The sequence below is a fragment of the Petromyzon marinus genome, chromosome 15, assembly GCF_048934315.1.
Source record: "Petromyzon marinus isolate PM22_M1 ecotype Great Lakes invasive population chromosome 15, UKy_Petmar_22M1.pri1.0, whole genome shotgun sequence".
Classification (NCBI taxonomy): Eukaryota; Metazoa; Chordata; class Hyperoartia; order Petromyzontiformes; family Petromyzontidae; genus Petromyzon; species Petromyzon marinus.
In genome coordinates, this window is record NC_133681.1 from 14,316,232 (window position 1) to 14,331,359 (window position 15,128).

Here is a 15,128-nt window from a genome sequence, read left to right on the forward strand (position 1 = left end):
GCAAAACCCTTGTTGGCAATCACAGGAGGTCTTGCCCGTGAATTGAAGCAGGGTCTCAGACAGAAATCGGGCCAGTTTATAGGTAGGTGAGTTGATGGTAGAAAGGATAGGACGGAGTGGAGTACCTTCTTTATGGATTTTTGGAAGACCATAAAATCTGGGTGGTCTAGCAGCCGAAGGTTTTAGAGAGAGCTGCTTGGCCAGTTCGATTAGAGAAGTCGAATAGTCGAATTAGAGACGGTAATGTTGGGTTTTGTAGCCAGGCGGTTGGTAGGATCTTTGTTGATTTTAGTATAACTGCCAGCATTAAGAAGGTCCTGGATTTTGTTGTTGTATGTGGTTTTATCCATGATGACCATGGCATTGCCCTTGTTGGCTGAAAGGATGACAATGTCATCTCTCTTTTTCAATTGAGCGAGTTCAAAGCGCTTGTCCCTGCTGATGTTACTAATGGATTTCTAAGCGTTTTTGAGGATGGCGGCGATTTCAGATCTTGCCACGTCTGCTGGGATGTCACCTAAATCTTTGACGGCTACGTCAACCTGGGCAATGATATCATCCACTGGGATGTGTTTGGGGGTGACTGCAAAGTTCAGCCCTCAGACTAGTACCGATTTTAGGCGATCGGAAATTGGGCTGTTACTCTGATTGATGACAGTCTTGTTAACATCTAACTTTTCCTTCTTTTTAATACATTAAAATGCACGTTTGGTTGTTTTATTGCATCATCTTGCCACTAATAGCTGCTCAATTAACTTCATAATTCACTGTTTTCATTCACTTAACCTGCCTACTAAAAAAAATTCCTACTTTCTGAACAATGCTCAAATAAACTATGTTCTATTTAAATGTTATTAGGTAAGGCTCACTGAGCTATATAGCTCTTTTTCAGACGCGAGCTGGCCACAAATGATAGTGGCCTATCATGTGGAAATTTATTGCAGCCAAATACTCTAAACGCAAGTTTCTGAATGTGGAGGGAGAAACTGGGGGAACTGGAGAAAAATCCACTCAGCCACGGGGAGAATATGCAAACTCAAAATATACTGTCATCAGGGTTGGGATCAAACCCACGCCCTCCTGTCTATTAGGCGAGGTAGTTGTCGCCACCATGGCGCCTGAGATTTTGTGGGATACCAAGTTGTTCCATTGCATTTAAAACTTTATTTATATTGCTCTGTCCAATCGCATAATTTAACATCTTTGTTCATTTAAACGGTCATTAAAAACCCGTATTATGTTCATTCCAATTGATTTAAAAGCTCCTCAATATTAGAGCATGACTTATTTGGCCTTTTATGATCGCTTAAGAGGCAAAAGTGCAATATTGGAGCCAGTTTGTGGATTCATGCTTTGGCAACATTAAAGTCACGTCGCAATATTTACAATTCTTGATCCATCTGCAATAAACATTTATTCCAAAATGTGTACACATAAGCAGCATATTTTGTTTTACTAAAACTCTGTGCTGTGTTAGAATGCAAAAATAAGAAAGTTATCCCATGCATTTCACATGGAATGCAAAGAATTGGGGGGGGGAGGGGAGTGGGTGCTCATGAATTGGAAAGGAACATAACCTTTGACCTTGGTGGAAACAGGGCAGCACAGAGGAAGGGCTCATTTTCAAGGTCAGCACCTTCACAGTGTAGCAAATAACTTAACCTTCTGGGTGTTTGCTTTGCATTTGAAAAGAGAAGACGATGGTTATTGTATCCATTCTCTTACTACTGCTGCGTAGGCGTTTTGAGGTAGTTAATAGCAGGGATAGAATCGTATACCCCCCACAGTAAGTTCATGAATTGCCACAGTTCAGGGCAGTGATTCTTTGTTTTTGTTACGTTCTGGTGAACAGTAGCACTTCCGGTGCCTGTTGTGCACTGTGAAACCCATTGCATGCAACATACATGATTTTTTTAATATATATTGATTCTCACAGATTCTATTCAATGCATATTTATCTTATCTTAACGTCATTTATAAAGCTTAAGAATCAGCTTTAATGTATGACATGATCCGCTGTTCCACTCCCAGTTCGGAGGGTTCGATATGGTCTTACTTGCCAGTTAACATCTTATAATTTATATTATTTTTCATATTTTCACTCATACATCAAAGTCAGATACGATAATGTTAAGATTTAAAAACCAATTGAGAGCCCCATCGAGGTAACTCATAACATTTTAAAAGGAATATTTTTTTTACATAGAGCAGAAATATATGCGCATTAAATGGTTGTGAAATTATTTTGTAATATTTGCATTGGGCATATATATGGTAAGCATTCATATGAAGGATCACATTGAATGTATGGCTTTTGTAATTTATCGAACCCTCGTCCATTATCTGACAATAAATGCTTTAGGGGAAAACAAGAAATAATTTGGAAAGCACTGCCAAGTCAAAGCAAAAATCAGAAAAATCTCCCAAAAATTCCCAAGCGTCTTAAAACCATCAAACATCCCGAACCCAAGTCCTAACCCCAATCCCTTGCTAGAAGATTTATTACCAAGGCAAGGCGTGGGTTTTTTTTGCCAGTAAAGTTATGTTCGCGTGAGCGACAGCAGGAAGACCCCCGTACCCACATTTGTGTTCCTTTTTTTGTTATTCGCCACAGAGAACGACAACCCTCTTCTGTGGGTGCCAGGCGCAAAACGTACCCACGTGTAGCGACGAGGACCATCATGCCCCCCACACCGATCCTTCCTGGACCACAGCCGGAAATTCCACAAGCAACCAGGCTGCATTGAAAGCATGGCAAAAAAAAATGCAGCCCTCTGATCTATACATTTGTTTATTTGCCACTTTAAAAAAAGTTGCATAAAGTGACAGATGTGGAAAGTGTGGTCAAACACATGGCACGCTGTGGAGGAAGCATTATTAAATGTTGTTTTTAAGTAGGTTCCAGCTATTTGCATATACTGATCGAGTATACATTTGCAATTATGTGCAGATCAATGTACAGTACGTTTTTATGTAATATTATTATTATTGTACATGTGTTCATTGTTTTTAATGAATGAGGGGTTATTGAACTCTAATTGTTCTGCAATGAAGAAGACCCATTGCCTGAAACATCGCCTATCATAATATATTTTTTTCTCTTTAGGGCAAATTGTGTTTTGTTTGTTCTTGTGCAGCACTACCAACGCAGGAATATGAAAAAATACTCGTAATAAGCGTGCTTTGCTATAAACTTGTGAATATTTACTCTATTTTTTTACTGAAACAATAACAGAACATTTGAAAACTCCAGTTGCATGTCATTGCGTGTCATTGCAAAATGCCATGCAACTGGAATATATTAAAAGTATTTTTTTTACTTAAAGACTGCTGATGAGTGCGTTGAGTTCTTATTGCAGCTGGAATGGCTTCTAAAAATTGTCGTCACTTCAGGGATGATATACACCTAAAGACTGAAAAATAGTCATTGTAGTTTTTATACAACACAGTATCCATGTTAGCGCAGTGTAAAACACATTTGTGGCATTGCTTTTACACAATCAAACCGCACGGACCCACTTTCATTAGGCGGAATTACTTCGATTTTTCCCACATATTGATGCACTTTCCCAAGGGGGAGACTTAACAATTTTTGACAGAAAAAAATTATCGTAAATTTGGCAACAGGGGGAATCGTTCTATTGTTTTCCCTTGCTGGATAAAAATAAAACTATATTGGGCACACTGTAAAGGGCATTGGACTGGACGCATGTGGATTTTTTTCCACGCAATGTTGAACTCATTTTTTGTCTTTATTAGTATTTTTTTTCTAGTCTTGCTAGGAATGTTCCTACAAACGTTTTATGATCGGGGTTCCCTCTTTGCAAAAGAGGTATGTTTCTGGATGAGGTTATCGTTGTTTTTTTAAATGAAGGCATGTGTTTATTTGGCAGATTGGTTAAGTACATTTGATGAAGTACATTTGGAAAATCGCATTAAGAGTGTCGTGTATATGTATGTGTCTTTGCAGTGTAGAGTGCAAGTTTGTGCTTTGTGTATGTATATATACTGTATATGTACACACACAAGCAGTGGTAAAATATGGAGTCAAGTATTCTTAGTGTCCACTTGATGATTCACGTATGCCTGGTGATTTAATCAGTTGTCATGAATTAGGGTGAGTATTCTGGGGTTTTTTCCAACTTATTTTTTACAGTTTTGTTTGCTCCATTAGCTTAAGTGTAATGGGATACCCTTGCATATAATTTACGTAGATCAGAAATTGCATACGTATCTTATGCACAGGAGCTTAAATGATAAATGATTTTGCCAAAATAATATCTTACAGGTTGCCTATTGCGTTGCACGTTAACGTCAGCGTGACCCACATATTTCATGTACCCTTTAAGGCAGCGTGCCCTCCTCTATTTCGCATCGACGTTTATGGACTGCTTTGACAATCACAGGCTAGGCTGAGAAATACCAAAATTGCCATTAACAGTGCGTATTTCCACGTTTAAAAAAATTCCATTGACTACAATTCCAGCCAATGGCTTTTTTACAGTGGTAAGGAAGAAGTTCCATAACTTTTAGTTTTAATATATATTTTTTTACAATGCGATGCCCATAAACGACTGTCAACTTAAAGGCCAGTTGGTTGAGGAGGTGGCTACATATTACTCAGAGATCCTGGGCTCAAATCCAGGCAGCCGCCTCTGATTAAACTGTTTTCTCAAGGGTAGGGGAGTTGATGGTCACAAGTTACTACGACACAATACAACATCGCATTAACACTGGTTGCGCATTTAATTTGGCTAAACTTCTAGCTCCGGTGGTGGGGGGGGGAGGAATTACGAAACAATTACAAAAATAACAAGTTGCCAAAAATAATATATGTTAGGTGACACCCTTATAAGTGAAAGCAAATGAGTAACTTTAACATGATTTAAACCGAAGTGGGGGGAGGGGGGGAATCATACTTTGTTCATGGCCATACAGATATATGATTGTGAGACGCAAACTCATCGTTGGGGGCTGGATCGGTGTGACTCAGTGTGACTCAGGCTTCCGACAGGAGGGAGAACGATGGAGATGCACCGAGCGCCATGGAGAGCGACCACACGTCGCGTCTCCTCTCAAATAAATCTCTCTTCCTCTGACGCCATCAACCGGAACGCCTCCCCCCAGCTGAGACCACATTTACAACAACATGTTTTTCCTGCATTCCAAACCAGACGTGATTATTACCCAGCGACTCCCGAGAGGAGGGCTGACACCTGTTTGTTATACGGGCTTCAACTTCACCGTTGCCACGAATTCTTCCTGCCAAGATGCACCTCGCTCGCTTTCAACTTTGTTTCGCAGGACCAATGGTCGTGTTCTGACAGCATCCATTAACATTGTTTTTTTTTAATCAAGCCAGATGCTTCGCTAATGTAAAACATCTCCATATATATCCCCGCTGTATGTTAGTTTAGTTCGTGAAAAATAGGATTTCTAATAAAAAATCCCTGCATCGGCATGTGTGCATGCGATATATAATTTCGGGAAGATATTTCGCATTCCAATGGGGAAATATTAACCCAACAACAATACTTTTGTACTAAATAAATACGTGATGGAATGTTTTAATACGTATAATGTTTTCCCCCTGGGGTTAGCAATTGTGCCGTGTCTGTCCAGATGTTGTTTGTTGTCATGGTGATAGTGTTACTTTTCACTTGAGACACACCACAAGACAAAATGCAGATAAGTCCTCCTTCATGTTCGTGGTTCGATTATCTTGCCTCAAGCCATCTCACAGATCTGCATAGCCACTTACGGTCATAGGCACTATACCTTATTTGACAAATTCACGTATTGACGGTACATCGGTGCGCGGTATATAAAAAAGGCCCTTGCTGGATAAAAAATAATTATTATTTATTTCCCCACGATTCGAAACCCCGGTCAGAAAATCTTGCGGGGTGATGGTGGTGGTGCGTCAAAATCAGTTCTCGTGATGTCGAAGCGGTCAGAAGACGAACGTTTATGAGCGGCTGAACACGAAGCTTCAGTCTGTTGCCGTGGCTGAGCACGAAGCTTCACAGTCTGTTGCCGTGGCTGAACACGAAGCTTCACAGTCTGTTGTCGTGGCTGAGCACGAAGCTTCACAGTCTGTTGCCGTGGCTGAGCACGAAGCTTCACAGTCTGTCGTCGTGGCTGAGCACGAAGCTTCACAGTCTGTTGCCGTGGCTGAGCACGAAGCTTCACAGTCTGTTGCCGTGGCTGAACACGAAGCTTCACAGTCTGTTACCGTGGCTGAACACGAAACTTCACAGTCTGTTGCCATACAGCACTCAGCCTGATGACGGCTGGCTCCGTATTCCAAAGGCAGATTTGACTCGTGCCCTAGACGTGATCGGACAGTCCCTCGATTCAATGGACCCAAATCAACGGTCAATATTGACCTTATTTAGCAAATCTCAGTAGACTCAATAAACCTTGGAATCACGTCAAGCTTGGCGACAAGATCAATGAAAGACCGAAAAACAGATTTGCTGATTCCAATTTTTTTTAATTTAAACTGTTTTATGAGGACTGGTGTGTTGTGCTGCACCGGTGTATCGCCAATACGTCAAAATACAATACCTGCCTTGTATGGGCAGTGGCACGGTGGTCAGTGCGCTGCTCTATGAACTTGGCAGACAAACGTTGATTCCCGGTCCTAACACCAGTGGGGGGATATCTAAACCGGTCCTTGGTGCCCCCTGGCCATCCACCAACACGTACGGACCACCCTGGTGAAGTTTGACTGACATGGCGTGGAGATGCGTTCATTAAAGTTAATTTGACTAAATTTCTGTATATGTCTTGACTTAAAGCTTTCGTGACTCCATGAATACATATTCTATGGGTCTTTTACCGAAAGACCCATAGACTATGTCTGTATATAATAACACCGTGCATTGCACGACAGTTATCTATTTGAAAAGATACGTAGCTACTTATTTACCTACCGACCTTTTAAATGGCTATGGCAATCCACTGTTGGATGAAGGCCTCTCCATACTATGTCGGTTATCCTGGTTGTTTAAGCATAATTAACCACGCTGGTCAGTGTGCGTTGGTGAAGAGGAGGACCCAGAACTGGTTCAGATATCACTACCCACTGGTGGTAGCCATCGCCGGGAGTTTCATTTGTAGCTTTATTTATAACGCAGTGGACAAGCCACTGCATCACCGCTCCCCGGATGCTGTACCTGGCGTCCACCGAGTGTAACGAATGAAGCCCAATACATCTGTGGGAGGCATGCGACGCGTGCGGAATTTGTTTGTCTGCTCGTTTTCTTGTCGTTATTGTTGTAAAAAAAAAATGTTTCAAAGCAACCACCGCCGTCCAAGAATAGCTCCACTACAATGGGGCCCAATATAGAAGGGGACATGAAGGCGCGGGTGAGGCCCAGAGGTGGCGAGGCCCACTTCTTTTTTTTGTGGTAATGGCCACGATCGTTTTCCACCGGTCCTTATTCCGTCAAACAGAAAATTTTATAATAAAAACAACAACTTTGGGGAATAGTTGTGTCCGGATCGCAAATACAAAGCAAGGACGGCTGTCTACTTTGTTTGCTCCTCGCTTTCCTGTTTTTCTTTATATTATAAATGTTAGTAAACTTCCAATTGCAGGAAGCATCTGCTACTATTGTACCTGATATATGGATTCTTTTGTTAGAATTTTTTTCTTCGTCACAGATCCAGTAAAGCTATTTTTGCTTTGGCAGGATTGCCCCAAGAGGGAGCATTGAATAGAACTTTGGTTGATTTAGCACCAGCCTCAAATGACGTCAGTTGGACATATTTGCAACCAAAATGAAATAAAGGTGATGTTTGATCTGCAATATAATTTTTTTTATTAATATGTATGTTGTTATAGCACCGTCCCACAGAAAGAAATGTCAGTAGAACTTTAAAAAAACCGTCTTCATTAATTAAAATGCTTATAAAACCAGACTGTGAATGTACGCAAGTTTATGTTCATACTTCTAAACAGACAACTAGTATGAGCACAGAATGTTGTTGTTCAGACAATGCAGAGGTTGGCTCGGCTTGTAATTTCATTTGCCTGTAAGAATAAAATTATTTAAGCAAGGACAATATTTCCAGACCCGCGTTGTTTTAGGAATTACATTGGATATTAAGATTCACAGAGAAGAAAGGGCCTGGCTGAGCGTGCCAGCTAAGCGATGACACATGCAACAGCCAGGGGCAGAGCCAGGATTTTGACTTTGGGGGGGCTGACTTCAATATTGTGAGACATCCAGTGTAATGTTTTCCAATGGGCGCCACAAATGTATAAAACAAATTCTATTGGATTTGAACGCGGAGTTTATTAATAGGTCGGAGCCGCTGATGTGGCTGATAAGTTCGATAAGTTCGAAAGGCTGCCGCTCAAGCAGCCTGCAGGGCAGCACACAAGGTGGCAGCCTGCAGGGCAGCACAAGGTGGCAGCCTGCAGGGCAGCACACAAGGTGGCAGCCTGCAGGGCAGCACAAGGTGGCAGCCTGCAGGGCAGCACGAGGTGGCAGCCTGCAGGGCAGCACACAAGGTGGCAGCCTGCAGGGCAGCACGAGGTGGCAGCCTGCAGGGCAGCACACAAGGTGGCAGCCTGCAGGGCAGCACAAGGTGGCAGCACACAAGGTGGCAGTACACAAGGTGGCAGCACACAAGGTGGCAGTACACAAGGTGGCAGCCTGCAGGGCAGCACAAGGTGGCAGCCTGCAGGGCAGCACAAGGTGGCAGCCTGCAGGGCAGCACAAGGTGGCAGCACACAAGGTGGCAGCCTGCAGGGCAGTGCAAGGTGGCAGCACACGAGGTGGCAGCCTGCAGGGCAGCACAAGGTGGCAGCACACGAGGTGGCAGCCTACAGGGCAGCACAAGGTGGCAGCCTGCAGCATTTTGCAGCAGCCGGATTACCGGTTATCCCGATTACCGATTTTCCCAAAATTTCAGCGGGGGCTGAGCCCCCCCCCCCCCAGCCCCCCCCCCCCCCACCCCTGTGGCTCCACCTCTGGCAACAGCATAGCAGTAGTAGTAATGCCCAGGAGTTGCTCAGTTAACTGTGGCTGAACAGGAAGTATCTCTTGCTGAGCAAATTAGCACTCCTTCCTGCAGCAAGGTGATGACTGCTTAGCCAATTCCCCATACGAATTGTGCCCAGACCTAGCCGTGGCCCTCGCCTTGAGATTTGTGGAGGCGAGGCTGCGAAATGTTAAGTGACTTGGCCCAATAACAACAACAAATAAGGTGCACGTGCGCCTTCACAATACAACGACATGGTCTATGTTCAAAATAAATAGGGCAAAGTCATGCAGGGGTTATTTATTTACCTGAGGTCTTGAAGGAAAAATGAATAGCTGAACTTGGGTTTGACTTTTAACCAATTTGACTTTGGCCTCGCCTGTGAACTTCGGTGGAGTAAAATGCTTAGATGTTGGATAGACTATATATTCCTTTGCCTGGAAAAGCTGTTTTTTTTTTGTTACAGCTAGGACAATATTTTAAACCATATTGTCATTTTGCGAGAATTACATTGGAAGATTAAGGCACACAGAAAACAAATGGCATCAGTGAAAGAGTTTATTTTACTATGGAGGGGTGGCTCTCAGCTTCAGACTAAATAGTTTACTTTTTATTTCAAAACGCAAGACATTGTTATAGAGTTTTACATGCTATAACAAAAGGTCATTACCCTAAACATCACCTCTTACATATATGCCTTCAGAGGCAGCGTTATTGATGAATGTGTTAAGTTTGTTTTGCTATGTGTGCTTGTGCACCAAAGCCAACACAGTGTCCACCAAATAATTTGTTCAAACTGTATTACTTTCCCTTCCAATACACAGCTGTCTGTCGAGCAGGGCACCTTACTTTTCATTGACAACCCAGGTTTCACGGATCAGGCACGAGAATTGCCACCTCTGCGGCATTAAAAAAAAAACTGAGACGTATCACGGGAAGAAGGCGATCGCACAGTAGAAGATAAGGGGGGGAGCACGACGACATGTGAACATGTCCACAGTCTCGCGTGGTGCATTAACACGCAACTGACCAAAAACAATTTATTTTTTTTTACGCTTCGGCAAAAGCTTACCACAATTTCCTGGGGTGGGGTGGGGGTGTGGGGGGGAAATTAACCAACTGAAACCACGACAGGTGACAACCGTATCAGTCATCTCGCGCACGGATGCACCTTTTGGCGCGCTCGTTCCGCCGCGTCCTCACCTTGTGCAGCCACCGAGTGACGTTGCCAACGGCAGTCTCGAGAAGCTGCAGCCGCTGCAGAGACGCGTCCCCGTCGAGCGGCGGGGCGTCCCTCTGGACGCCGTGGCGTGCCTCGGCGTCTTCCCCGCTGCCGGCGCCGCCGCAGTCCGAGTCGAGCTCCGGCAGGAGGAATGTGTAGGTGCAGCCGGCGTGCCGCAGCCGGTGGTAGCCCTGCGGCGAGGGCAAGGGGTCGTCCGGCCGCTCGGAGCCACGATCTAGCGCCGCCGCGACGCTCAGGACGGTGCCGGCCAGCCAGAGGCAGGACCACATCGTGTTGCGCGAAGGCTCTGCAAGGCTGTTCTCGACCAGATTCTTTTTTTTTGGGGGGGGGGTGGTGTACACGCGCTCTCGACAGCAGCACCGGCGTTGTACTCTTCGGGCGAAGCACCACTGCTGTGTTAACGATGATGGGAAGAAAAAAAAATTGCCGTTAAAATGTTTGCCCCCGGGTTGTCTTTTTTTTTCTTTCAATAAGCACGCAATATATATATGTGTTTACAAAGGACAGTGCTTATTTCACTGACGTAAATTCAACTTTCCGCAAAAAACAATTTATACAAAAAAATGTACAAATACCCAATTCCTGTTACGTAATCCTACTTTAGCTGGACATTTGTTAGTGGTGCATGCCTGGTGGAATGTATTCCTGTTTGCACCATGACACGGAGGAGCATGCTGCTAAAAGCCCCTTTTTGCCAGCTGAGGCAGAACATATTTATAAACCTCAGGGAGGGGTTGGGTGATTCGCGGCGAGTGGGGGTGCTTGGTATTGTGTGCCTGGGAGTTCCGACTTCCTTTCTCCCGCCCCAGGAGGTCTGGGGCACTCATCATAGGCCGAGTTCCCCAGGAAGGGTTGCGGAATGTCCTCACCCAATTTATCTCGGAGGGCAACGGGGCCGCGGGCAGACTGATGCGGTCCATACGCAACCAACGCAGACTCGCAGTGCTGCCACTTGCAACAAGTGTCGTGGGAACTGCTTCTGTTTGTGTACTCTGCAATTGTAACGCGTGATGTGTATCTACACCTCTACATGCATGACCTTACGTATATATATATTTTTACGTTGTACATTCTGCATGTGTACGCTTATATCTACCACTTCGTAATATCACTGTCTGCTCAGTAATATTACAATAACTAAAATGCGTTTGTAAACCGATATAATGAGTGACCCATGTTCAGCATATTACAATGACTCATTCAAAACAATCATATTTGCAGGACTGCTGACGGGAACCTGTTGACAATTACCATTGTCACTTGGTAATACTGATTTGTTACTTGCGAACCATGAAAAAGACAAACTAAATATTGTCTCTAATTAAATTGCGGCAATTTTAAATGTCACCGCTGCGCGGTGAACAACGCTCGCGACTCGATGGTGTTGCAAAGCGTGCACTCTGTTACACAAATAGTTACGCAATGTACGCACAGCCGTCTATCTGGCTAAGTTCTGTGTATCATTTCAGAGCTTATAAACAGAACCACGTTGTGTTTATAATCACGGCCGGGCATGGCTAATCAGTGCGCTTTTGAAAAGGCAAGACGTGAATGTAATGCAGCATTCTGGTTCAGCCCTTTTGGACAAGTCAGCAATCTCAGGGTGATGTGCCTTTCTGGTGAAGAATGTGCCAACCCACTCACTACTGAGGCGCGGGGGGGGGGGGGTGGAGATATGCCTATCATCATCAAAAAGTATTTTTTTTTTGGGGTGAAACATACGTCGACATACAGCTGCAATGATTAACATCAAGGCAACTGCCCACACAAGACCTGACCGTGGTGACTGTTGCATTTTTACAAATACGTAACAAAAATACACACACTTAACAAAATGGCATTCACGGAATTACCTACTGAGTTTTCTGGGTTATTATTTCAGCGCAGCACAAACTTGCTATTGATTACCCTCAAAGGGATATTTATTTAATTAGGGGTAATATTAGTCTTGCTGTGTTTTTCTAAAGATAATGGCACCAAAGCAGCCCCTACAAAGGCTGTATCTGCCAATGATTAATGGCGCCTGCTACAGAGATCACATTTGCCTTAGAACTTATGATTAAAGTTCCGTAACTTCTGCCTACAGCGTCTCACCCGCTGACTGTTCAGTGACGTAGATATAGAGTGTGCAGTCGGTGCAACTGCACTGGAGTGCACAGGCTGGAATGGGAGTGGGGGGGGGGCAGGCGTTGGTCTATGGAGAGAGGAGAAATTGGGAGAGGAGGCCCCGTTTAATGGTATTATACCGAGGCCCATGCTAACCACGCTACACCGCTGCCTCGATTTGCTGAAATAATAGCCATTGGTATGTATGTCGAATTTCTTTCGCGCCGTACGTAGCCAACCGTGCTAATCGGAGGTGTGGTAAACATTTGACACCTCGTCATGTAACTATGTTGGCTGAACACCTTTTACTTTCGCTTGTACTTACGCATGTTGATTTGTATTGATATATGATGGGTTTGATACCCAATTAATTCCAATTGTGCTATCGGAGCCTCTTCGCAAATATCACAGAGTGCGTCCTGTTTAAGAGATTGGCTTCTGTGAAATTGTTTGTCGCATGATAGTCAAACCGATATTTATAATTCTCACAACAGGAAGTGCAAATCTTGACTTAAAGCTTTCGTGACTGCAGGAATTAATATTCTTTGGGTCTTTCGGTAAAGCCACGTAGATAGATCAAAAAATAGAAAATAAAAATTATAACAATATCACGACGTTTCAATCGCAACACAAGCAATCGTCATCGGGTGAGAAATATCGCGGTAGAGCTGCTGAGAATATATATTCGATCGAAACGTCGTGATATTGTTATTTATTATTATTATTATTTGATCTATCTACGTGGCTTTAACGAAAGACCCAAAGCACAGGAAGTGCAAAGCAACATTTTAGGCGATGTTTTTTTTTTGAAAGCCAATGCATTTGATAAGCCGAGTTTTAATCATTGGTGACTGCCCAGATTCCAACCCAGGGTCTGAGGCGGTGCTGGATAACTACTCTGACGATTGACCCATCCGGCCACCTGTTAATAAATGTTTGCAAGTCTGTGATGAACGTGGATGACTTAACAATGCTCTGATTCGTTTCATAATGCATTCAGTGTTATTCGGGGTTGGGTTCTTGGAATTGTAAAAATTTTTCCAAAGAATAAAGGGAAATATTTCCTTGCGAAGTAGGGATGGTAAAATTTACAGTAAAAGAGAGATAGATTTTCCCAGAAAGGAATCGACCAGGGACTTGAACACAAATTCCAGAATGAAACTGCTGAAAGCAGAGTCCTCCATCTCAATAGCAGCAGCAAGTTTATATATATATCACCATGTAACAGCCACGGATAGATGTTTTTGTTTTCAATGGTAAAGTTGTTGTGAACGTATTTATGCTCCAACACTTGTTGGACTTTTCTCAAAGGGATTCAGGATCCCAAATTTATATGTCTTTCAATGCCCCAGAGTCACAGTGGCATCTTGTCCAAGTTTTTGAACGTGACACATGTTGCAACCATTGATGTATCTCAACAGAGATAAATCAAACAAACAGGCATCTCAAATTCTAAATGACCCATACTTTTTTTTTAAAACGATGCTCCATCCAATATCTGAGCAAAAAAAAACATTGCTCGCAGGCTGTGTTGATTTCCAGCAGTGAAATCTGCTGCAGCTTTTCAAAAATCTGCCTTGAGAAGGTGCGACCAATAGACGCAATGGAACAGTGAGTGGCGTTGCGCCAGAATACAGTGAGGTAAAAAAGTATTTGATCCCCCGCTGATTTTGTACGTTTGCCCACTGACAAAGAAATGATCAGTCGATAAGTTTAATGGTAGGTTTATTTGAACAGTGAGAGACAGAATAACCAACAACAAAAAATCCAGAAAAACGCATGTCAAAAATGTTATGAATTGATTTGCATTTTAATGAGGGAAATAAGTATTTGACCCTCTCTCAATCAGAAAGATTTCTGGCTCCCAGGTGTCTTTTATACAGATAACGAGCTGAGATTAGGAGCACACTCTTAAAGGGAGTGCTCCTAATCTCAGCTTGTTACCTGTATAAAAGACACCTGTCCACAGAAGCAATCAATCAATCAGCTTCCAAACTCTCCACAATGGCCAAGACCAAAGAGCTCTCCAAGGGTATCAGGGACAAGATTGTAGACCTACACAAGGTGGGAATAGGCTACAAGACCATTGCCAAGCAGCTTGGTGAGAAGGCGACAACAGTTGGTGCGATTATTCACAAATGGAAGAAACACAAAAGAACTGTCAATCTCCCTCGGCCTGGGGCTCCATGCAAGATCTCACCTCTTGGAGTTGCAATGATCATGAGAACGGTGAGGAATCAGCCCAGAACTACACGGGAGGATCTTGTCAATTATCTCAAGGCAGCTGGGACCATAGTCACCAAGAAAACAATTTGTAACACACTACGCAGTAAAGGACTAAATCCTTCAGCACCCGCAAGGTCCCCCTGCTCAGGAAAGCACATATACATGCCCGTCTGAAGTTTGCCAATGAACATCTGAATGATTCAGAGGACAATTGCGTGAAAGTGTTGTGGTCAGATGAGATAAACTCAACTCACCGTGTTTGGAGGAGGAGGAATGCTGCCTATGACCCAAAAAACACCATCCCCACCGTCAAACATGGAGGTGGAAACATTATGCTTTGGGGGTGTTATTCTGCTAAGGGGACAGGACAACTTCACCGCATCAAAGGGACGATGGACGGGGCCATGTACCATCAAATCTTGGGTGAGAACCTCCTTCCCTCAGCCAGGGCATTGAAAATGGGTCGTGGATGGGTATTCCAGCATGACAATGACCAAAAACACACGGCCAAGGCAACAAAGGAGTGGCTCAAGAAGAAGCACATTAAGGTCCTGGA

The 15,128-nt window shown here is 43.7% G+C and overlaps 1 protein-coding gene across 1 annotated transcript in view; it reads right to left on the reverse strand.

Moving 5' to 3' along the window:
- The window catches only part of LOC116942709 (angiopoietin-2-like), a 47,054-nt gene extending 35,259 nt beyond the window's left edge, over positions 1 to 11,795 (reverse strand). The window contains exon 1 of the mRNA XM_032954971.2: positions 10,201 to 11,795. Coding sequence (XP_032810862.1) covers positions 10,201 to 10,509 — 309 coding nt within the window. The 5' untranslated portion in view covers positions 10,510 to 11,795. The remainder of the gene's footprint in view (positions 1 to 10,200) is intronic.
- Positions 11,796 to 15,128: the final 3,333 nt, after the last annotated feature.